We start from the raw sequence: 25,660 nt of genomic DNA, 5'->3' as shown, positions 1-25,660 counted from the left end.
TTTTAAATGTTTATTATTGTAGCAATTAGGTTGTTAAAGTTAAGGGTGTGTGTGATTTCTGATCATTTGTGAGGGCACCAAAGGGACTTCTGACAGAAGCCTGTTGTCGTTTTTTGGCTTGTTCATAAAGAGGAATTTAATCCACTTCACTTTTAGACTTTTCTTTCAATTTAAAAACATCCTTCTGCAATATGTGTATGGACATTTCTAGTGTAGTAAATAGGTTTAGACTGATGGACATACAGTACATTAACAGTGTTTGGTTTTCATCACCTGATGAGATTTGCAGAAAATAAGACAATATGTAAAAAATACATAATAATACATAATGAAACATAATAATACAGGGTGACCCAAAAAACTGAACCCACAAATCTTTAAATAAATCCGTTAATTTAAATGTTTCTTTTTCTCAAGGTTTTTTTTACAAGTTGACTAATGAAATATTGGAACAATACATGTGATAACACATTTTGTTGGACGATATATTGTCGATGTACTTCTCAGTGGCCCTGAGATTTTGTAGGTCGGGAGTTCAAACCCTGGCCGAGTCATACCAAAGACTATAAAAATGGGAGCCATTACCATGGGCGGCATGGCGTAGTGGTTAGAGCAACCGTGCCAGAAACCTGAGGGTCGCAGGTTCGCTCCCCGCCTCTTACCATCCAAAAAATCGCTGCCGTTGTGTCCTTGGGCGGGACACTTCACCCTTTGCCCCCGGTGCCACTCACACCGGTGAATTGAATGATGAATGATAGGTGGTGGTCGGAGGGGCCGTTGGCGCAAATTGCAGCCACGCTTCTGTCAGTCTACCCCAGGAAAGCTGTGGCTATGAAAGTAGCTTACCACCACCAGGTGTGAATGATTGATGGGTTCTACATGTAAAGCGACTTTGGGTACTTAGAAAAGCGCTATATAAATTTCAGTTATTATCAGTTATTATTACCTCCCGCTTGGCACTCAGCATCAAGGGTTGAAATTTGGGGTTAAATCACCAAAAATTATTCCCGGGCGTGGCCACCGAAGCTGCTCACTGCTCCCCTCAACTCCCAGGGGGTGAACAAGGGGATGGGTCAAATGCAGAGGACACATTTCACCACACCTAGTGTGTGTGTGTGACAATCATTGTTATTGTATCTTTAACTTTAACTTAAACAATGTTTTTGTCAGCATTTTCACTTTTTACACAAATGTACACACTATTGTAATCATAAATTATGATAATAATAAATCAAGTAATACTTTAAAATGCAATTAACATATTTTTCATTAGTATTTTTTACCATTATAATTGACAGGTGAATAACTTTTAAATACCGTATTTTCCGCACTATAAGGCGCACCTAAAAACCACAAATTTTCTCAAAAGCTGACAGTGCGCCTTATAATCCGGTGCGCCTTATATATGGGTTAATATTAATATTAATTTTCATAAAGTTTCGGTCTCGCAACTACGGTAAACAGCCGCCATCTTTTTTCCCCGTAGAAGAAGAAGAAGCGCGCGGTGCATGCTGGGACATGTGACGTTTCATTTCCATTTGTGTGTTTATGTAAAGACCCCAAAATGGCTCCTATTAAGTGTGTTGTCTGTCTAATTATAAATAATGCAGACGAGGCGTGTTAACTGAGTTCTCAACGTTTACTCACAGCGTGCTCATAACCACATTCTAACTGCCGGCATACAACAACGCTTCTCAGGGCTACCGCGCATGCTCGTCACTATCGTTGCATGCTGGGTAGTGTAGTTGTTATATTTGCTAGCTCATAACATCACATTAAGAGACACGCTTACGCGCTTAATTCAATACTCGCCGTCATTCCGGGTGGATTGACAAAAGACCTCCAGCCGCTAGATATTGGTGTCAACAGGGCATTCGAAGCTAGACTGCTAACTGCGTGGGAACAATGGATGACCGAAGGCGAACACACATTCACTAAGACAGGGAGACAGCGCCGGACGACATACGCCAACATCTGCCAGTGGATCGTAAATGCCTGGGCAGATATTTCGGTCACAACTGTGGTCCGAGCTTTCCGGAAGGCAGGATTCACAGAACTGCTGGACAATAGCGACACTGACTCCGATTACTTCGACGAGACGGAGCCGGCCATTTTGGATCCCACATTCGCCCAACTTTTCAATTCGGACACCGAAGGAGAAGAATTCGAGGGATTTATGAATGAAGAATAACTTCAGAAAGTGAGCGTTATGTTTATTTTGTGTGTTGTGACATTAACGTTCGAGCAACATTATGTTGCTATTGCTCTGCACTATTTTGAATTTTACTATGTTTGTGATTGCACATTTGCGTACATTTTGGGAGTGAACAGAGTTGTTAGAACGCTGGTTTTTAATATATTATTAAAGTTTGACTGACCTATCTGACTGTTTTTTTGACATTCCTTTAGCACAGTTAGATGCGGCTTACAACACGGGGCGGCTTATAGGTGGACAAAGTTTTGAAATATGCCGTTCATTGAAGGCGCGGCTTATAACCCAGGGCGCCTTATGGTGCGGAAAATACGGTATCCTAAATAAGTAAACAAACAATGAAAAGTTGGCAAAATTGGGTTGGGTGTAGGGATGAGGACCAAATCCGACACTTTTTTGGCACCGGCTGATCCTGCCGATCCTACCAGCACTGATTCACGCAAAATATAACTGTGCCGACTTTCTCTTTGCACTTCGGCACTTGGCGGTCACTCCAGCAGCACTGAGCTAAGAAGGTAATGTTGCAATTTTCAATGGCAACAAAGAAACTGACTCAAAAAAACGCTCCGACGTAAGTTAAGTAAGGGTCTACTTTTCCAAAAAATGCGCTCGCTTGATGCTAAGATAAATTGGCTTTGCTATCGACACGCTACGGATTAGCATTAGCAAATTTACACGGCAATTTTAACACCTCCACATTTTTTGGGGAAAACTATCACTGTCAGGCTTGTCACTGACAGTTTGGTTATGTTTTGGTTTTTCCTCTGTGTGTTTTATTTCCTCTCAGCGCTGTTTCCCCTCAGCTGCGGCTGATTGGCACCTGGCCACACCTGGTGTCAATCAGTCGGCCGCTATTTATACCTGCCTTGCCCTTCAGTCAGTGCTGGAATATTATATCTTGGGGTTTGTCACCACCATTACTTGACAGAATACTCCAGCCAACTACGAACCCCGCAGAGATTTCAATGGCAGAGAGACTTAACAATATTTTGATATCTTTTATGCATTAATTGTGTTTTTTTTTAATGTCACTAAGGTGTTACTTCAAAAACCATTCATGTGACACAGCATTTTGTTAATGTGTTATTGTGTATAGTTAATTACTATACGACATATTTCTGCTCAAACTCTTAATGGATCTGTCCCAATACATCATCTACATGTACATAACTTTAAAAAATAAATAAAAACTCCCTCTATCAAAATGTAAAAATAGAGATAAAGGCATCATGGAATAACAAAAAGCTGACATGTTGATGTTATTAAAGAATAAAAAAAACTAATATTTGTCTATAAATATATGGATAACATTTATCTATGGTCTTTTTATTAGACATTACAAATGACATGGTGGTATTACGTTCACACCCCAACACTGCTTTACTTAACAATCAGTAATCATGATTTCAATATTGATAACAATAACCTTTAAGCATTGGCCTTAAAAAGTTACAATTCGAGGCCTTTAATTGTTGTTACTTTGTGGCGCGTCTCACCAGCATCTAGCGAGACTCTGTCTCTGGTGCAAGCCAGCAGTCCCAGGGATAAAGATTGTGGATGACCGACAGGAGGGTTCACTCCGTTCATTCAATTCTGCCATCGAACAGACGCGCCCACTTGGAGCATATATTGGAAATAACGTGACTTACAAGAAAAGCGACCAGGATAACTGAACATGTCGGGAATGATCAGACTGAATTTTAAGGTTTGTAAGGATTTATGCCATTTTTATGAGTTCTGTTTTTTTGGGTCAGCATGCAACATGAATATTAATACCAAACATATTAGGCTGTGACAAACAGCAGTGTGCAGTGGTCACCTCCACATCTACATCTGTTTAGCAGTCCTTGCCATGTCGCCCAGGAAGGAAGTGACAGAAGCAGAAGAAAAAGAAGAAGAGGGAGCAGCAGGGGACAGGAAGGCGCACCAAAGAAGTTGAAGGTGGGTTGACAGCAGGTGAGGATGGAGCTACCAGATAGTCGATCATCTGCAAACAGATTTAGAGAGTAAACGGTGAGCCTGGAAGAGAGAAAGTGCAGCGGTGAGAGACATGAGAGCAAAGACAGATGGCAGCTACTTTTGCCAGAGGTAACGTGTCATTTCCTTTTCCCAGGAAACTTTTGGAATTTGCACAGAGAGCTTTTGGGGCCACGTTTAGACTTCACACAATGTCAAATATAGCAGAACTTATATTTCATCTCCACTCAAAACACTGCAAAAACTGAAATCTAAGTAAGATTTAATATCTCAAATAAGGGTGATATTTGCTTATTTTCTGTCTGATAAGATAATTCTTCCCACTAAGCAGATTTGATGTTAGAGTGTTTTACTTGTTTTAAGTGTTTTGGTCCTAAATGATCTCAGTAAGATATTACAGCTTGTTGCTGAGATTTGATGACCTATATTGAGTAAAACATGCTTGAAACTAGAATATCAACTGTTGCAAAGCTGTGTCATCAACACTTACAAGTATAAAATAATTTCTTATTTCAAGCATGAAAAAAAAATCATGACTTTGACACAATTGTGTCTCATAATTAAAACAAATGACGGCCAAATGGACTTTGCCGTTTTATTTTAAATGAAACAATAGAAAATACGTACTCATAAAGTAGTACAGTTGGCACAGTACAGCAAACTGACAGTTAATATTTAAACATTTAACATTTCTAACAGTTTTGAACAGAAATAATTCATGCAAATTCAGATAAATTCTTCAAAATTACAATTAAAAAAATTTGGGCCGGGGGCCGGGCTGTATATATGCGCACTAATTGACTGAAAGAGCACGCACTTGGCGCGATGATGTCATTTTATAGATCGAAAAATGCATTTTTAGACCATATGATTTGCCTGAGCGGCGAGGAGACCCCGAGAGTAACAAGCGGTTGCCTTGTTGCCTTTCCATCCATCCATCCATTTTCTACCGCTTATTCCCTTTTGGGGTCGCGGGGGGCGCTGGAGCCTATCTCAGCTACAATCGGGCGGAAGGCGGGGTACACCCTGGACAAGTCACCACCTCATCGCAGAGCTAACACAGATAGACAGACAACATTCACACTCACATCCACACACTAGGGCCAATTTTAGTGTTGCCAATCAACCTATCCCCAGGTGCATGTCTTTGGAGGTGGGAGGAAGCTGGAGTACCCGGAGGGAACCCACGCAGTCAAGGGGAGAACATGCAAACTCCACACAGAAAGATCCCGAGCCTGGGATTGAACCCAAGACTACTCAGGACCTTTGTATTGTGACGCAGATGCACTAACCCCTCTTCCACCGTGCTGCCCTGCCTTTCCATTAAGAACAATAAATTAGTTTTTGGTATAAGTTTGCTGGTTCCAAGAAACGTAATGCAGAGCGCATATCATTATGTCAAGATAATGGCACTAGAATTTACTTAATTTAACAATATTTTTCAACCCGTTGAGCAAAGAGGTCTCTTTTTTTTCTACCAAGAAAAGTGCACTTGTTATTAGTGAGAATATACTTATTTTAAGGTATTTTTGGGTTAATTGAGGTTAGCTAATTTTACATGTTATGGAAAGTCTTGACAAGCCACATTTTCTTGTTCTATAGGCAGATGATTTTGCTTAGTTCAAATAAAATACCCCTAATTTTCTTTTCTTTTTTTTCTTGTTTTTGAACACTGACTTTGCAGTGTCGGGATTTAACCCCGGTCCGCCTCACTTCACTTCAAAACATTTTGTACTCCTTTTTTTTTAACGCATGGATGGGTGATGTTAGTGTGTGATGATTTTGGAGAGTGCATGCAAAGCCTGCAGGGGATCCCAGACAGGAGATACAAAAATGTCTGCTCAGTCTGACAGTTAGACTGAAGACCTTAAGATGACCTCTTAGGCAAAATTCTTCCCGGAAAATACAAAAACAACAAAATCTAATCATCTTCACATTCTTAGACCCCAACAATGTTGTTTTAGATTAAAAAAAAAAATAAAAAATTGTTCACACTAGATCGGGGGTCGGCAACCTCTTTAGCGCCGCCCTAGTGGCTCTCTGGAGCTTTTTCAAAAATGTATGAAAAATGGAAAAAGATGAGAGGGAAAAATATATTTTTTGTTTTAATATGGTTTCTGTAGGAGGACAAACATGACACAAACCTCCCTAATTGTTATAAATCACAGTGTTTATATTAAACATGCTTCACTGATTCGAGTATTTGGCGAGCGGCGTTTTGTCCTACTAATTTTGGCGGTCCTTGAGGGTGAAAGAGGGTCGTAGTTTGTAGCTGAGCCATTTTGGACCAAAAATACAAAAACAAATCTGTCTGGAGCCGCAACAAATGAAAAGCCATATTACATACAGATAGTGTGTCATGAGATATAAACTGAATTAAGAGGACTTAAAGGAAACTAAATTACCTCAAATATAGCTACAAATGAGGAACAATGATGCAATATGTACATATAGCTAGCCTAAATAGCATGTTAGCATCGATTAGCTTGCATTAATGCAGTGACCAAACATGCCTGATTAGCACTCCACACAAGTCAACATCAACAAAACTCACCTTTGTGCATTCACGCACAACGTTAAAAGTCTGGTGGACAAAATGAGACAGAAAAAGAAGTGGCATAAAACACGTCCTAGAAAGTCGGAGAAAGTTACACATGCAAACAAACTGCGGTGAGTTCAAGGACCGCCAAAATTAGTAGGACAAAACGGCGCTCGCCAAATACTCGAATCAGTGACACATGTTTAATATAAACAGTGTGATTTATAACAATTAGGGAGGTTTGTGTCATGTTTGTCCTCCTACAGAAACCATATTAAAACAAAAAATATATTTTTCACCCTCATCTTTTTCCATTTTTCATACATTTTTGAAAAAGCTCCAGAGAGCCACGTGGGCGGCGCTAAAGAGGGTTGCCGACCCCCGTTCTAGGACGTGTTTTATGCCACTTCTTTTTCTGACTCATTTTGTCCACCTAACTTTTAACGTTGTGCGTGAATGCACAAAGGTGAGTTTTGTTGATGTTGACTTGTGTGGAGTGCTAATCAGGCATATTTGGTTACTGCACTAATGCAAGCTAATCGATGCTAACAAGCTATTTAGGCTAGCTATATTTACATATTGCATCATTATGCCTCATTTGTAGCTATATTTGAGCTCATTTAGTTTCCTTTATGTCCTCTTAATTCAATTTATATCTCATGAAACACTATCTGCTCCAGACAGATTTGTTTTTGTATCTTTGGTCCAATACGGCTCTTTCAACATTTTGGGTTGCCAACCCCTGCACACAATGTATTGTTTACATTCTGACACATACTAGTAACAAGTCAATACTCGAAAAACTGTGGTTGAACCGCTACTTAAAAAATTTATAACATGCACATGTTTGCAAAAACAAAAAAAACAAAGCAATAAAGAACATAGAGCATGTGCTGCAAACCTTCCTAAGTTCATTATTTTACCGTCACATTATATTGTATAAGTAGTCACTTGTACAATATCACTACTGCATTACTTACAAGTAGTGACTAGTACAATATAACTACTACTATAAACCCCCAAACCAGTGAAGTTGGCACATTGTGTAAATGGTAAATAAAAACAGAATACAATGATTTGCAAATCCTTTTCAACTTATATTCAATTAAATAGACTGCAAAGACAAGATACTTTAATGTTCGAACTGGTAAACTTTGTTATTTTTTGCAAATATTAGGTCTTTTGTTTAAAAAAAAGCTGGCACAAGTGGCAAAAAAAACTAGGAAAGTTGAGGAATGCTCATCAGACTTATTTGGAACATCCCACAGGTGATCAGGCTAATTGGTAACAGGTGGGTGCCATGATTGGGTATAAAAGCAGCTTCCATGAAATGCTCAATCATTCACAAACAAGGACGGGGCGAGGGTCACCACTTTTTCAACAAATGAGTGAGTAAATTGTCGAACAGTTTAAGAACAACATTTCTCAACCAGCTATTGCAAGGAATTTAGAAATTTCACCATCTACGGTCTGTAATATCATCAAAAGGTTCAGAGAATCTGGAGAAATCACTGCACATACAGTAAGTGGCAAGGCCGTGACTTTCGATCCACCAGGCGGTACTGCATCAACAAGCGACATCAGTGTGTAAAGGATATCACCACATGGGCTCAGGAACACTTCAGAATACCACTGTCAGTAACAACAGTTGGTCGATACATCAGTAAGTGCAAGTTAAAACTCTACTGTGCAAAGCCAAAGCCATTTATCAACAACACCCAGAAACGCCGCCTGCTTCGCTGGGCCCGAGCTTATCTAAGATGGACTGATGCAAAGTGGAAAAGTGTTCTGTGGTCTGACAAGTCCACATTTCAAATTCTTTTTGGAAACCGTGGACGACGTGTCCTCCGGACCAAAGAGGAAAAGAACCATCCGGACTGTTCTAGGCGCAAAGTTGAAAAGCTAGCATCTGTGATGGTATGGGGGTGTATTAGTGCCCAAGGCATGGGCAACTTACACATCTGTGAAGGCATCATTAATGCTGAAAGGTACATACAGGTTTTGGAGCAACATATGTTCCCATCCAAGCAACGTCTTTTTCATGGACGCCCCTGCTTATATCAGCAAGACAATGCCAGACCACATTCTGAGCGTGAACAGCGTGGCTTCATAGTAAAAGAGTGCGGGTACTAGACTGGCCTGCCTGTAGTCCAGACCTGTCTCCCATTGAAAATGTGTGGCGCATTATGAAGCCTAAAATAGCAGAAGGGAGACTGTTGAACAACTTAAGCTGTAGCATCTAGCAAGAATGGAATTTATTCCACATCAAAAATGTGTCTCCTTAGTTCCCAAACGTTTACTGAGTGTTGTTAAAATGAAAGGCCATGTAACACAGTGGTAAAAATGCCCCTGTGACAACTTTTTTGCAATGTGTTGCTGCCATTAAACTCTAAGTTCATGATTTTTAGCAAACAAACGTTACATTTCTCAGTGTGAACATTAAATATATTGTCTTTGCAGTCTATTCAATTGAATATAAGTTGAAAGGGATTTGCAAATCATTGTATTCTCTTTTTATTGACAAATTACACAACGTGCCAACTTCACTGGTTTTGGGTTTGGGTGACTTATACAGTATAACTACAACTACAGTACTTGCAATATATTATTTGTACAATATCACCGCCAAAAATGTTTATTTAGCACTGAAATGAAGCACTGATAGCTACTTCTTGTATTCCACATTGTATTACATTGGCACCGATGTCATTCTGGAACTGGATAATGTGCCCATCCTTACACTAGATCCAATTCTGAATCTGGATCTAGAAGAGAATGAAAAGTGCACCAATCAGTTTGTCTTTACAGTGTACCCTTGCCATACCACTGTTCATTTATTGGGCTCTCACTTTGTTGCGGATTTTTAAAGTGTACAGTTGTGGTCAAAAGTTTACATACACTTGTAAAGACCATAATGTCATGGCTGTCTTGAGTTTACAATCATTTCTACAACTCTTATTTTCTGTGATAGAGTGATTGGAGCACATACTTGTTGGTCACAAAAAACAATCATGAAGTTTGGTTCTTTTATGAATTTATTATGGGTCTACTGAAAATGTGACCAAATCTTCTGGGTCAAAAGTAAACATACAGCAATGTTAATATTTGCTTACATGTCCCTTGGCAAGTTTCACTGCAATAAGGCGCTTTTGGTAGCCATCCACAAGCTTCTGGTTGCTGCAGCTCAATTTTTGTTTCATCTAACATCACTTCTGGAGGAAAGTTCTGTGGTCAGATGAAACAAAAAATTAGCTGTTTGGCAATAATACCCAGCAATATGTTTGGAGGAGAAAAGGTAAGGCCTTTAATCCCAGGAACACCATTCCCACCGTCAAGCATGGTGGTGGGGGTATTATGCTCTGGGCCTGTTTTGCTGCCAATGGAACTGGTGCTTTACAGAGAGTAAATGGAACGATGAAAAAGGAGGATTACCTCCAAATTCTTCAGGACAACCTAAAATCATCAGCCCGGAGGTTGCGTCTTGGGCGCAGTTGGGTGTTCCAACAGGACAATGACCCCAAACACACGTCAAAAGCGGTAAAGGAATGGCTAAATCAGGCGAGAATGAAGGTTTTAGAATGGCCTTCCCAAAGTCCTGACTTAAACGTGTGGAAAATGCTGAAGAAACAAGTCCATGACAGAAAACCACCAAATTTACCTGAACTGCGCCAATTTTGTCAAGAGGAGTGTTCAAAAATTCAACCAGAAGCTTGTGGATGGCTACCAGAAGCGCCTTATTGCAGTGAAACTTGCCAAGGGACATGTAAGCAAATATTAACATTGCTGTATGTATACTTTTGACCCAGCAGATTTGCTCACATTTTCAGTAGATCCATAATAAATTCATAAAAGAACCAAACTTCATGAATGTTTTTTCTGACCAACAAGTATGTGCTCCAATCACTCTATCACAAAAAAATAAGACTTGTAGAAATGATTGGAAACTCAAGACTGCCATGACATGATGTCCTTTACAAGTGTATGACCACAACTGTACGTACAGGTACTGTAGTTATTCTATATACAAACTAGGGATGTTACAATCATGGACTTATGCTAACAGTTTAACAATATCAGCAAAATAATTCAACTAGTTATTTCATCTCATTTAGTCCCTACATTTGTGTGAGCAAAACAAAGTCAATCTTTTTATAAACCTGCACAAGCCACTCTCACTCAGAAGATGCCATTTACACCTGATGAACTCCCACCTTCACCTGCATCCACGTCAATACTGCAGAGCTAATTCATCATCCTCCTCCTCATCCTTCAACGATGAGTACCCATATAAAATGTGATAAGTTAAATATTGTGTAGGTTTAAGAGCATAGGAAGTGTTTAGAGGAGCGTGTGAAAGGTTAATTACAGAGCGAGGAGAGTTTATAAAGCCATTAAAATACATAATAAAATAAATACGAGGGAGCTACTTTGCATATTCTTCTCTACAGAACTAATCAGGGCAGCTGGTGAGTGCCATATTACCCTTAATTGTTTGGCTAGACATCAGTGACGTGCAGTCACTAGTGGCAGGTGAGGCGGGGCCTCACCTGCCATCATGGAAAGAAAAAAATGTAAAAAAAAATAAAATAAATTAAATTGTTATATGTATCCAGTGATTATACTATAAAGTTATTTTCCATTTAACTTCACCAGTTTTAGATTATTTTTATTCAAAATCGCTGAATTTTCACATTTGCCGTTCAAATACTGAGAAGAGACGGTGCGGTGATCAGCAGCCAGTTGAGGCACGTCCTTCAGTGCCTCAACATGGATTCCGGGCTCGCCTAACTGCTGGCCTGCTGTGCAGTGAGACCGTATTGCTATATGAATTATATTATACATTTCCATAGTTTAGTTAGCTGAGGTATCTAATGTACAGTGTATTTTGTCAACAACTGTATGTGTGTAAAGTATTTCTTGTGCTGAGCAATAAAACTGCTGCGAAGACGCACTGGCTGAGGCTCGCGTAACCCCGCCTCCTGGTGCCGGTTAAGGCACCTAGCTTCGCCGCAGACTGCACCCCCCGACGGGAGCGCCACACCAACCAAAGCCCACACCCAAACCCTCCACGTGCAAGACCGAATCCACCCCAAAAAAGTCACTTAACAAGAAGCTAAAAAGTGCAAAAACAACATTGCTCGCGCCGGAGGAGCCGTGACGACTGCAGGGACACAACATTAGGTACACCTGCAGACTGCAGCACGGATTTCATATTTCATTCATTCACAACTCCTCCAACACCAACGCCACTGTTCCCGCACGTATAAGTAAAGGTAAGACCAGGGGTGCTCATTACGTCAATCGCGAGCTACCGGTCGATCTCGGAGGGTGTGTCAGTCGATCACCAGACAGGCATTAAAAAAATAGTCCTAAAAATGAGCGATCATAATTTTTCACTATGACGTCACTTTCGTCACTTGATTGACATTCACGGCACCCGAGGGTCTTCTGAGATGACGCTGGCTACTGCCAGCTCATTAAAATTACCGACTGGAAGGCGAGAAACACTTTATTTCAACAGACTCTGGCGCCGTACCTGTCGTCAAAACTCCAAAGACCGACTGCACAGTTGCACAGTTGCGCTAACAAAATAAGAGTCTCAGAAAGCTGGCACAAGCTAGCAAGCTACAGAGTTTGCCGACAATGTATTTCTTGTAAAGTGTATACAAAGGAGTACGGAAGCTGGACAAATAAGATGCCAAAAACCAACCACTTTCATGTGGTATTGGACAGAAAGGAGGACTTTTTTTCTCCTCCATTCGAAAATGCGGACATTATCAGCACCACTGTCTGATTCCTATTAATGCAAGTCATCAGAATCAGGTAATACACCAACTTATATTCTTGTCTTCATGAAAGAAAGGAATCTATATGTGTTAAACATGCTTGTACTATCTTTAAACACCTTTAACTTATTAACAATATTAACTATATGTGTTAAACATGCTTGTATTATCTTTAAACACCTTTAACTTGTTAACAATATTAACTATATGTGTTAAACATGCTTGTGTTATCTTTAAACACCTTTAAGTTGTTAACAATATTAACTATATGTATTAAACATTATTGTATTATCATTAAACACCTTTAATTTTTTAACAATATTAACTGTGTTAAACATGCTTGTATTATCTTTAAACACCTTTAACTTGTTAACAATATTAACTATATGTATTAAACATACTTGTATTATCATTAAACACCTTTACTTTTTTAACAATATTAACTATATGTGTTAAACATGCTTGCATTATCATTAAACACCTTTAACTTGTTAACAAAAACATATATTTCATAAATAAGTAAATATAAATTATATATATGAATGAGGTAGATCCCCACGACTTGATCAATTGAAAAGTAGCTCGCCTGCAGAAAAAGTGTGAGCACCTCTGGGTAAGACCATAATAACGTTTTTTTTTATTAAATGTGCTTTTTTGTGTGCTACAGTTTGTATGTGTAAAGTTAAAGTTAAGTTAAAGTACCAATGATTGTCACACACACTAGGTGTGGTGAAATTTGTCCTCTGCATTTGACCCATCCCTTGATCACCCCCTGGGAGGTGAGGGGAGCAGTGGGCAGCAGCGGCGCCGCGCCCGGGAATAATTTTTGGTGATTTAACCCCCAATTCCAACCCTTGATGCTGAGTGCCAAGCAGGGAAGAATGCTGGTATGAGCTTTTAAACATAACCCGTTAACTGCTGCCAATCAAATGGTGAATAAGATACTCTTTAGGGTTCATATGTTTGTAAATCTGACTGTGATGAAGTCAGTGCCTCACCAGCCATGAACCTCACCGCACATCACTGCTAGACATACTGTAAGAGTGTGGTGCGTTCAGTGACACTCTGGAAACACGAACACCAAGGCTCTCGTTGACTTGAACTGGACTAATACTTTATATTTAAATTTTTGTTGGCTTTATATGGTGGTTTTTTTTTTTTGCAGGCGTACCATTTTTCTATAAAACCGTATGACCATAAAAAACAACACAATTATTCGGAGCTTTAAGTTTGGTCAAAAGTTTTTTGTGGAGCCCAACTAAATTCTAAAAAAAAAGAGTTAATCAATTGTGTCTGTAGTTATATTAAAACTACACACAAAAAAAAAATTAAAAAAAATTAAATCCTTTTTTAGGTTAGAGTTAAACCTAGGAATGCACAATATTTATTTTATTTAAGACGATATGAAAAACACTGATTGATTCACATCCAAATGGCGATTCACATTTATTCAGATTCTTAATCGATTGAGTTTTTTCCAGAATCAATTAAATAAATTATATATATATATATATATATATATATATATATATATATATATATATATATATATATATATATATATATATACATATATATATATATATATATATATATATATACAAACCCCGTTTCCATATGAGTTGGGAAATTGTGTTAGATATAAATATAAACGGAATACAATGATTTGCAAATCTTTTTCAACCCATATTCAGTTGAATATGCTACAAAGACAACATATTTGATGTTCAAACTGATAAACATTTTTTTTTTTTTGCAAATAATCATTAACTTTAGAATTTGATGCCAGCAACACGTGACAAAGAAAGTGGGAAAGGTGGCAACAAATACTGATAAAGTTGAGGAATGCTCATCAAACACTTAATTGGAACATCCCACAGGTGTGCAGGCTAATTGGGAACAAGTGGGTGCCATGGTTGGGTATAAAAACAGCTTTCCAAAAAATGCTCAGTCTTTCACAAGAAAGGATGGAGCGAAGTACACCCGTTTGTCCACAACTGCGTGAGCAAATAGTCAAACAGTTTAAGAACAACGTTTCTCAAAGTGCAATTGCAAGAAATTTAGGGATTTCAACGTCTACGGTCCATATTATCATCAAAAGGTTCAGAGAATCTGGAGAAATCACTCCACGTAAGCGGCATGGGTGGAAACCAACATTGACTGACCGTGACCTTCGATCCCTCAGATGGCACTGTATCAAAAACCGACATCAATCTCTAAAGAATATCACCACTCAGGAACACTTCAGAAAACCACTGTCACTAAATAAAGTTTGTCGCTACATCTGTAAGTGCAATACAACTCTTATTTTTTTGTGATAGAGGGACTGGAGCACATACTTGTTGGTCACAAAAAACATTCATGAAGTTTGGTTCTTTTATGAATTTATTATGGGTCTACTGAAAATGTGACCAAATCTGCTGGGTCAAAAGTATACATACAGCAATGTTAATATTTGCTTACATGTCCCTTGGCAAGTTTCACTGCAATAAGGCGCTTTTGGTAGCCATCCACAAGCTTCTGGTTGAATTTTTGACCACTCCTCTTGACAAAATTGGTGCAGTTCAGCTAAATTTGTTGTTTTTCTGACATGGACTTGTTTCTTCAGCATTGTCCACACGTTTAAGTCAGGACCTTGGGAAGGCCTTTCTAAAACCTTCATTCTAGCCCAGTGGTTCTTAACCTTGTTGAAGGTACCGAACCCCACCAGTTTCATATGCGCATTCACCGAACCCTTCTTTAGGGAAAAATAAAATGTTATTTTTTTTAAATTTTCATGACAAAGTTATATGTTTTTGGTAACACTTTAGTATGGGGAACATATTCTAAGTGACAAAGACTTAATTTAGAGTTATTTGGACACTAGGGGAACATATTCTAAGTAATAAAGACTTAATTTAGAGTTATTTGGTTAGGGTTACGGTCAGGGTTAGAGGGTTGGGGTTATAATAAGGCCATGCCAAATAAGGCATTAATAAGTACTTAATAATGACTAGTTAAGAGCCAATATCTTACTAATTTGCATGTTGATAAGCAACTAATTAATGGTGAATATGTTCCCCATACTAAAGTGTTACCATGTTTTTTTTACTGGTGCACAAAATGAACCGTGCATGAACATCACCTTGTTCAAACAACAAAACCAACACAGTGCATAAACTCACAACAAACTACACACCTGCAAATCAGTCAGCTGTTGCCGTATCTGTAATACGCCGATAGGGAGAAGTTTGTATTTACACGTTGAGTCGGGTGTGTCTTGACCTCCACCGAACCCCGGAGGCCGACTCACCGAACCCCTAAGGTTCGATCGAACCCAGGTTAGGAACCACTGTTCTAGCCTGATTTAGACATTCCTGACGTGTGTTTGGGGTCATTGTCCTGTTGGAACACCCAACTGCGCCCAAGACCCAACCTCCGGGCTGATGATTTTAGGTTGTCCTGAAGAATTTGGAGGTAATCCTCCTTTTTCATTCTCCCATTTAAAGTACCAGTTCCATTTGCAGCAAAACAGGCCCAGAGCATAATACTACCACCACCATGTTTGACGGTAGGTATGGTGTTCCTGGGATTAAAGGCCTCACCTTTTCTCCTCCAAACATATTCCTGGGTATTGTGGCTAAACCGCTCAATTTTTGTTTCATCTGACCACAGAACTTTCCTCCAGAAGGTCTTATCTTTGTCCATGTGATGTCCATGTCAGAAAACTAACAAATTTAGCTGAACTGCACCAATTTTGTCAAGAGGAGTGGTCAAACATTCAAAGCAGAAGCTTGCCAGAAACTTGTGGATGGCTACCAAAAGCACCTTATTGCAGTGAAACTTGCCAAGGGACATGTAAGCAAATATTAACATTGCTGTATGTATACTTTTGACCCAGCAGATTTGGTGGCATTTTTAGTAGACCCATAATAAATTCTTAAAAGAACCAAATATCATGAATTTTTTTTGGTGACAAAGAAGTAAGTGCTCCAATCACTCTATCACAAAAAAATAAGAGTTGTTGAAATTATTGGAAACTCAAGAAAGCCATGACATTATGTTCTTTACAAGTATATGTAAACTTTTGACCACGACTGTATGTATACATATAGCCTACTCTTTTCGAGAATGTTTTAATTAAGGGTGCACAAAAACATTTGATTCACAACCAAATCGCAACCAGAAGGAGCTTTTCTAACCAGTAACCTGTTTTGAAAAGTTTCATTTAATCATCACACCAAGTAGTACATTGCAATAATCTGTTTAAATCGAGAATGGTGTTGAATCAAGAATCGATTCTGATGATTTGCCTGAGTAGCTGGACAGGACATTTAAAAAAAATAATTAAAAAAAGAATCATTTCTGAATCGAATTGTCACCCCAGGAATCGGAATCGAATCGAATTGTTAGGTGCCCAAAGATTCAAACCCCTCGTAATGAAAAACTGGAAATAATAATAATAATAATAATAACTGGGATTTATATAGCGCTTTTCTAAGTACCCAAAGTCGCTTTACATGTAGAACCCATCAATCATTCACACCTGGTGGTGGTAAGCTACTTTTCATAGCCACAGCTGCCAAATATGAGATTTACCATTTTGTAACTGTCTGCATGCTCAAAATACATTAACTCACAACCATATTAAATTAAATAATTTGTTATTTGATTATAATGAAGCTGCACACGTTTGTTACTGTATGCTACTATTTACAAAAACGGCAATAATAGAAAACAGTTAAATTTAGATCCAAACCAAATTTTCATACTAACAGTACATGCAGCTTTTTTACAAGCTTTAAAGCGTGAATGTGTCAGTGCATGGTAAATGAAGAACACATTGAAACACAAACAAGATGAGAGAAATATAATCAAATTTTGCTTCAAACACTGGAGAGAGTAAATGTGTTTTTATATATTTATATTTACATAACATAGGGTTGTACAGTATACCGGTATTAGTATAGTACCGCGATACTAATTAATTATTTTCGGTACAATACCGTCTCTGAAACGTACCGGTCCCGCATGTCGTGACATTGCTGGTTTTACGAGCAGAGGAGCATGTTCACAGACACAGAGTACTTACAAGCAGACACAGTGTGTAGACAGAAAAGGGAGAACGGACGCATTTTGGCTTAAAGACTAACGATAAAGGTGAAGTTATAACACTGAAACACCCTCAGGAAGAGGTGCTTTAAGACATGGCTAGCGAGCTAGCGGCTAACGTCCACCCGCCGTCGGCAGTGTTTTAGCGACTTATAAATCACTAATCCCGGTCTCCATGGCGACAAATTAAGTATCATCCCTGCAGGACGAGGAGTAGCTAAACATGCTTCACTACACACTGTAGCTCACCAGCATCAAAATGTAAACAAACGCCATTGGTGGATCTACACCTAACATCCACTGTAATTATATCAAGTACAGGCACGTATCTCGTCGATACTAGTATGATTACGTCCATATTTTTTGGCATCACAACATCTTCTTTCGTTTTTTTAAAATGTATAATATGTTTATAACCTCAGGAAATATGTCCCTGGACACATGAAGACTTTGAATATTTCCAATGTATGATCCTGTAACTACTTGGTATCAGATCGATGCCCAAATTTGTGGTATCATCCAAAACTAATGTAAAGTATCAAACAACGGAAGAATAAGTGATTATTACATTTTAACAGAAGTGTAGACAGAACATGTTAAAAGAGAAATTAAGCAGATATTAACAGTAAATGAACAAGTAGATTAATAATCCATTTTTACAGTTTGTCCTTGATAACGTTGACAAAATAATAGGTAAATAAATGACACAATATGTTACTGCATACGTCAGCAGACTAATTAGGAGCCTTTGTTTGTTTACTTACTACTAACAGACAAGTTGTCTAGTATGTTCTCTATTTTATTTAAGGACTTAACTGCAATAATAAACATATGTTTAATGTACCCTAAGATTTTTTGTTAAAATAAAGCCAATAATGCCATTTTTTTGTGGTCTCCTTTATTTAGAAAAGTACCGAAAAGTATAGAAATCATTTTAGTGCTGGTACCAAAATGTTGGTATCGTTACAACTATGGATGTCCGATAATGGCTTTTTGCCGATATCCGAAATCCCGATATTGTCCAACTCTTTAATTACCGATACCGATATCAACCGATATAGGCAGTCGTGGAATTAACACATTATTATGCCTAATTTGGACAGCCAGGTATGGTGAAGATAAGGTACTTTTTAAAAAATAAAATAAAATAAGATAAATAAATTAAAAACATTTTCTTGAATAAATAAGAAAGTAAAACAATATAAAAACAGTTTCATATAAACTAGTAATTAATGAAAGTGAGTAAAATTAACTGTTAAAGGTTAGTACTATTAGTGGACCAGCACCACGCACAATCATGTGTGCTTACGGACTGTATCCCTTGCAGACTGTATTGATATATATTGATATATAATGTAGGAACCAGAATATTAATAACAGAAAGAAACAACCCTTTTGTGTGAATGAGTGTGAATGAATGAGGAAGGTGTTTTGGGTTGGTGCACTAATTGTAATTGTGTTTTTTATGTTGATTTAATAAAATAAAAAAAATAAAAATAAAAAAACCATACCGATAATAAAAAAACCCGATACCGATAATTTCCGATATTACATTTTAACGCATTTATCGGCCGATATTATCGGACATCTCTAGTTACAACACTAACATACCAGCAAATACATTGTCAAGTACTTCCTTACCTTGCAGGCTTTCTACTAGCTGGCGTTGGAGTGCAAGTTGCTGTGTTTGCTTGGGTTGCGGTTGTCACAGATGTCAGTCATGGACATGGCGTTGACGTTCACACACGTGCTGCACAACAGAAAGTCATCATCAGTAGAGAGGAGGCTGCTGACAAGAAGAAGCTGCGACAGATCAGCTGGACTCCAGCCAAAGTGAGAAAGAAGGATTGCCTCTGTGATAAATGAAATGTACTCTTCCCAAAAGTTATTTCTGCTTGTCAGCCTGTGAAAGATGATCCAAGGTGGAGTCTTACCGGTTGTCGTTGATGTCTGTGGTGTTTCCTGCGTACAGAGAAAGGTGTGTGAGGGCACAGTGAGCAAGCAGCACACTACAACACATTTGAACAAATGGTGCATGCATGCATGCTCATCGGTTTAGGTCCCCTGAGCAGTTTGGGCCTTTACTGCTTTAAATAACGTTGTCATTTGTTAGTTCCACCCGGAGTCCAAACGCGGAGGCGGTTGTTTGAGGAGGACTTGAGCTACTGCGGAGGCAAACTATATTGCCAAAAGTATTTGGCCACCCATCCAAATGATTAGAATCAGGTGTCCTAATCACTTGGCCCGGCCACAGGTGTATACAATCAAGCACTTAGGCATGGAGACTGTTTCTACGAACATTTGTGAAAGAATGGGCCACTTTCAGTGATTTCCAGCGTGGAACTGTCATGGGATGCCACCTGTGCAACAAATCCAGTCGTGAAATTTCCTCGCTCCTAAATATTCCAACGTCAACTGTCGGCTTTATTATAAGAAAATGGAAGAGTTTGGGAACAACAGCAACTCAGCCACCAAGTGGTAGGCCACGTAAACTGACAGAGAGGGGTCAGTGGATGCTGAAGCGCATAGTGCAAAGAGGTCGCCGACTTTCTGCATAGTCAGTTGCTACAGAGCTCGAAACTTCATGTGACCTTCCAATTAGCCCACGTACAGTACGCAGAGAGCTTCATGGAATGGGTTTTCATGGCCGAGCAGCTGCATCTAAGCCATACATCACCAAGTCCAATGCGAAGCGTGGGATGCAGTGGTGTAAAGCTTGGTGCCACTGGACTCTAGAGCAGTGGAGACACCTTCTCTGGACTGATGAATCACGCTTTTCCATCTGGCAATCTCATGGACCAGTCTGGGTTTGGAGGTGGCCAGGAGAACGCTACATTTCGGACTGCATTGTGCTGAGTGTGAAATTTGGTGGAGGAGGAATTATGATGTGGGGTTGTTTTTCAGGAGTTGGGCTTGGCCCCTTAGTTCCAGTGAAAGGAACTTCAAATGCTCCAGAATACCATGAATTGCTTAAGAAGTTGAAAAACTTATTTGGGTGTTACCATTTAGTGGTCAATTGTACGAAATATGTACTGTACTGTGCAATCTACCAATAAAAGTTTTAATCAATCAATCAAACCAAAACATTTTGGACAATTCCATGCGCCCAACCTTGTGGTAACAGTTTGGAGCGGGCCCCTTCCTCTTCCAATATAACTGTGCACCAGTGCACAAAGCAAGGTCCATAAAGACATGGATGACAGAGTTTGGTGTGGATGAACTTGACTGGCCTGCACAGAGTCCTGACCTGAACCCGATAGACCACCTTTGGGATGAATTAGAACAGAGACCGAGAGCCAGGCCTTCTTGACCAACATCAGTGTGTGACCTCACCAATGCGCTTTTGGAAGAATGGTGGAAAATTCCTATAAACACACTCCGCAACCTTGTGGACAGCCTTCCCAGAAGAGTTGAAGCTGTAATAGCTGCAAAAGGTGGACCGACATCATATTGAACCCTATGGGTTAGGAATGGGATGGCACTTCAAGTTCATATGTGGGTCAAGGCAGGTGGCCAAATACTTTTGGCAATATAGTGTATGTTATGTGAAAGGATTGCTGTGATTCTGCCTTGTGGCTCAACCAGTTTGTTGGAAAATCTTCAGCTAGTGCACAAATAGATTTGCCCGCCTTTGCCTCTGAACACATTACAATGTCTGTGAACCCAGCTCGCCGTTAGGAGTGGACACCGAATACGGTACGTTTCTTTGGCAACGACCGAATCTCGCTCGTCCTAACGGGCACCAATTCACCTAAAAACCAAAGTTGCCATGTTTCGGTACCTGGGTCATGCCCGGTTGCCTACTCAGCACTTCACCACTTGGCGATCACTCCTGCAGCAGTGAACGCGGACTCAGCCAGAGTGGTGTGTAAAGAGAGTATGGCCCAGACACTTTCAGGTAATCTTCTCAATGATTGGTTAAAAGGCACTCAGGTGACTACAGAGTAGGGATGATGTTTGATAAGAAATTATCGAGTTCGAGCCCATTATCGAATCCTCTTATCGAACCGATTCCTTATCGATTCTCTTATCGATTCCAGATAGGTTGATGTATATGGAAAAAAACACAATATTTGGTTTAACAAAAGCTCACTTTTATTTTATAAGAAAAAATAAATAAATAAATAAATAAATATTTACTGTTACCCCCCTAAAAAAAATAAAATACAAAACATTGATTGTTTTACCAAAAGTATATTAAGTGGGATTTTTCAGAAAAACAAATACACAGTAACACAAAAACATCCTGTTTCTGTGATCACTATAGGTGTATAAATAATAATATAGTGTTAAATAAAATCAGTCCCTTGGGCACAAAACTGAAAATAATACAGCTCTCCAAAAAGTGCACTTCTGCTGCTATTGGAACATACTAACTACACACACTATGACACTAAGAACACCACAGTCATCAATCAACAATTATTCTGCCCTTTCATGAAGGCGAAGCCTGGCAATAATTGCATATTGCCTGTTCTGCCCTCACTATACGTGTTGAGGTTATACAGCTTGGCAGACAGCTAACAAACAATCCAAGACGTCCAATAAAGTTCCAAAGCAGATTAATCCATTTAGGCTCTTTATTGTTGTTGATCTTGCTTTGTCTTTTCCTATCTTTACTTTTGTCTTGCACTGTACTGTAATTTATTTTTATTTTTAAACTGAAATATACACAATGACAAATGTATAAGCTATGTGATTCAATAAACATACTGAAATATAATACACACTATGTAAATATTAGCTTCAAACAAATATACAGTACTATCATCAAACAAATACTTCTGAGTGTTGAAACTATTTCGATGGTGGAAATACACGACTGGCAGCCATTTTAAGTCCTCAAAACATCCATTGAAACAGTGCACAAAAATCGTTTTTCAATAGACATCTTACTATCAATTTGAAACACTTTCCACCTTAATATTGAGTTACGTATATAAACAAGTTAAACAGTTTACTTACAGACTTATCTTTTCCAAGGCTTGTAGGAGCTAACACAACTTGTCTACTTCTCAATTGTCTCATGAACTGAACTGACTCGCCAACCCGGAAGTGCCCAAACTAATGACGCGTAATATTTTCATATCGCCACAAGGTGTCAGTAAGAGTCAAATGGGCATAACATTGCGTCCCACAGGGCATTTCCTGTGGGAAGGGATTCGTTCTCAGGGATTCGAATAAAGAACCAACTCTTTTTCTTTACTATAGTGGTCTCGATAACGGGTACCGGTTCTCAAAAAGGGATTTGAGTCCGAGGACTCGGTTCTTTTCTTATCGAACAACCGGGAAAACCGGTTTCGAGCATCATCCCTACTACAGAGCGCCATGACTGCTACCAAACATGAGCTGATCCTATATGTTTGCGCTGCTACCTCGTAACAATGCACTTTTGTGCAGCATGGGGCTGCTCCACCCACAAGAATTGTGCAACGTTTTTACATCGCTTGCCCAACAATCCGGAAAGAAGGCAAGTATGGGAAGTGAAAGTTTGCGAATAACACTGAAGGGCCACCGATTACATCCTATGTGTCAAAGTCAAGGCACGCGGGCCAGACTCGGCCCACGAATGAATGGTCTATGGCCCCCGGGATGATATTTGATTAGTATTAGAAAAGATGCCTGCGGCTGTTTTGCACGCACCAATACTCCATCAGTGTTGGCGCTAGGGATTATCAAAATGGTGTCCCGGGGACCCCATCAAGTCATAAAAATGGGTTACCACTAGGGATGTCCGATAATGGCTTTTTGCCGATATCCGAAATTCCGATATTGTCCAACTCTTTAATTACCGATACTGATATCGATATCAACCGATATATACAGTCGTGGAATTAACACATTATTATGCCTAATTTGGACAACCAGGTATGGTGAAGATAAGGTACTTTTAAAAAATAAATAAATAAATAAAATAAGATAAATAAATTAAAAACATTTTCTTAAATAAAAAATAAAGTAAAACAATATAAAAACAGTTACATAGAAACTAGTAATTAATGAAAATTAGTAAAATTAACTGTTAAAGATTAGTACTATTAGTGGACCACAATCATGTGTGCTTACGGACTGTATCCCTTGCAGACTGTATTGATATATATTGATATATAATGTAGGAACCAGAATATTAATAACAGAAAGAAACAACCCTTTTGTGTGAATGAGTGTGAATGAGTGCAAATGGGGGAGGGATGTTTTTTGGGTTGGTGCACTAATTGTAAGTGTATCTTGTGTTTTTTATTTTGATTTAATAAAAAAAACAAAAAAAACAACAAAAAAAACGATACCGATAATAAAAGAAACCGATACCAATAATTTCCGATATTACATTTTAACGCATTCCTACACATCCCTAGTTACCACAGTAAATTTTTAGGTCCCACTTTTTTGTAAGCGTTTTGAAAACAAATGATACATGTATGCATTATCCTGTTACATCTCACATTCTATAGCAGGGGTGTCAAACTCATTTTAGATTGGGGGCCACATGGAGAAAAATCTACTCCCAACTGGTAAAATCCTGGCACGATAACTTCAAAATAAAGACAACTTCAGATTGTTTTCTTTGTTTAAAAATAGAACAAGCACATTCTGAAATTGTACAAATCATAATATTGTTGTTGTTTTTTTACACTTACATGTTGTGGTTAATAGTATTCTATCTTTATTTGTCGTTATTTATCATTTCTGAATAAATTGTGTGATAATGTCACGACTCATGGGTGATAATTTTCAATCCATCAAGATAAAACATTTAAAACAAAATCAAATTACAGGATGTTATTATCGAAATTAAAATTAACCACATCCGTGGGAGAGGGGCAAAGATCCAACAGTGTTTGCCGGTCATACACGAGCAGTGAGCTGACAGAGACGACAACAGTTGCGAACAGCACAAAAACAAACAGAGCTGACTGCGAGAGACAGCAGGCCACAGCACTGTCAGGACATGGACTATGGGGTGTTTGTTTTCCCCAGATGCAAGTAAAGTTGGATCGGACATGGCGTGAAGGTTAGGACATAATTTTATTTTAACACTAACTACAAAAAGGGTACAAACAAAAGGCGCGCTAAAGGCGGAGATAAACTTGGCTAAGAAACAAAAACTACCACAAAGGCAAAACTATGGACAATAAACAAAAACTTACTTGGACCATGAAAATAGACACAACTCACTTGGCATGGAACTATGGTAGCATGGGTAACATGAATAGCAGAAGTCAAACAGAGTTACCGGTAATGTCGCCAGGCTGACTTCCTGGCAACTATCGGCTTAAATAGTCTTGAACATGATTAATGACAGGTGTGTGAGTCCAAATGAATCAGGTGCGTGACATGAGGACAGGTGAAAACTAATGGGTTGTCATGGAAACAAAACAAACAAGAGTGCACAAAAGAGTCCAAAAACCAAACGAACATAACCAAAACAAAACATGATTCATACTTGGCAACCCTCCCGGATTTTCCGGGAGACTCCCGAAATTCAGCGCCTCTCCCAAAAACCTCCCGGGACAAATTGTCTCCCGAAATTCAGGCGGAGCTGGAGGCCACTCCCCCTCCAGCTCCATGTGGACCTGAGTGACGTGCCAACAGCTCATTTTCACGTCCGCTTTCCCACAATATAAACAGTGTGCCTGCCCAATGACGTTATAACTGAAGAATGATCGAGGGCGAGTTCTTGGTTTCTTATGTGAGTTTATTTTTAGGCAGTTTCATTAACGTCCTCCCAGCGCTTTAATAACACACAACAACAGCAGTCACGTTTTCGTCTACCGTAAAGCAGTTCGTCTGCCGTAAACAGCAATGTTGTGACACTCTTAAACAGGACAATACTGCCTTCTACTGTATATGCATATAAATAAATAAATGATAAATGGGTTGTACTTGTATAGCGCTTTTCTACCTTCAAGGTACTCAAAGCGCTTTGACACTACTTCCACATTTACCCATTCACACACACATTCACACACTGATGGAGGGAGCTGCCATGCAAGGCGCTAACCAGCACCCATCAGGAGCACATATGTGACAATAACATCTAGAGCTTTTAGAGAG

The 25,660-nt window shown here is 39.0% G+C and overlaps 1 protein-coding gene across 1 annotated transcript in view; it reads right to left on the bottom strand.

Moving 5' to 3' along the window:
- Nucleotides 1-2,280: 2,280 nt before the first annotated feature.
- Nucleotides 2,281-25,660, bottom strand: part of kif5ab (kinesin family member 5A, b) — a 459,246-nt gene continuing 435,866 nt past the window's right edge. The window contains exons 27-29 of the mRNA XM_061937764.2: nucleotides 19,540-19,567; nucleotides 19,247-19,355; nucleotides 2,281-4,199 (exon numbers count right to left, since the gene is read on the bottom strand). Of these exons, the coding sequence (XP_061793748.2) occupies nucleotides 19,262-19,355; nucleotides 19,540-19,567 (122 nt within the window). The 3' untranslated portion in view covers nucleotides 2,281-4,199; nucleotides 19,247-19,261. The remainder of the gene's footprint in view (nucleotides 4,200-19,246; nucleotides 19,356-19,539; nucleotides 19,568-25,660) is intronic.

This window comes from Nerophis lumbriciformis, linkage group LG03 (genome assembly GCF_033978685.3).
Source record: "Nerophis lumbriciformis linkage group LG03, RoL_Nlum_v2.1, whole genome shotgun sequence".
Lineage (NCBI taxonomy): Eukaryota > Metazoa > Chordata > Actinopteri > Syngnathiformes > Syngnathidae > Nerophis > Nerophis lumbriciformis.
The sequence above is the reverse complement of the archived record's forward strand: the minus strand, read 5'-3'. Positions and strand labels throughout refer to the sequence as shown.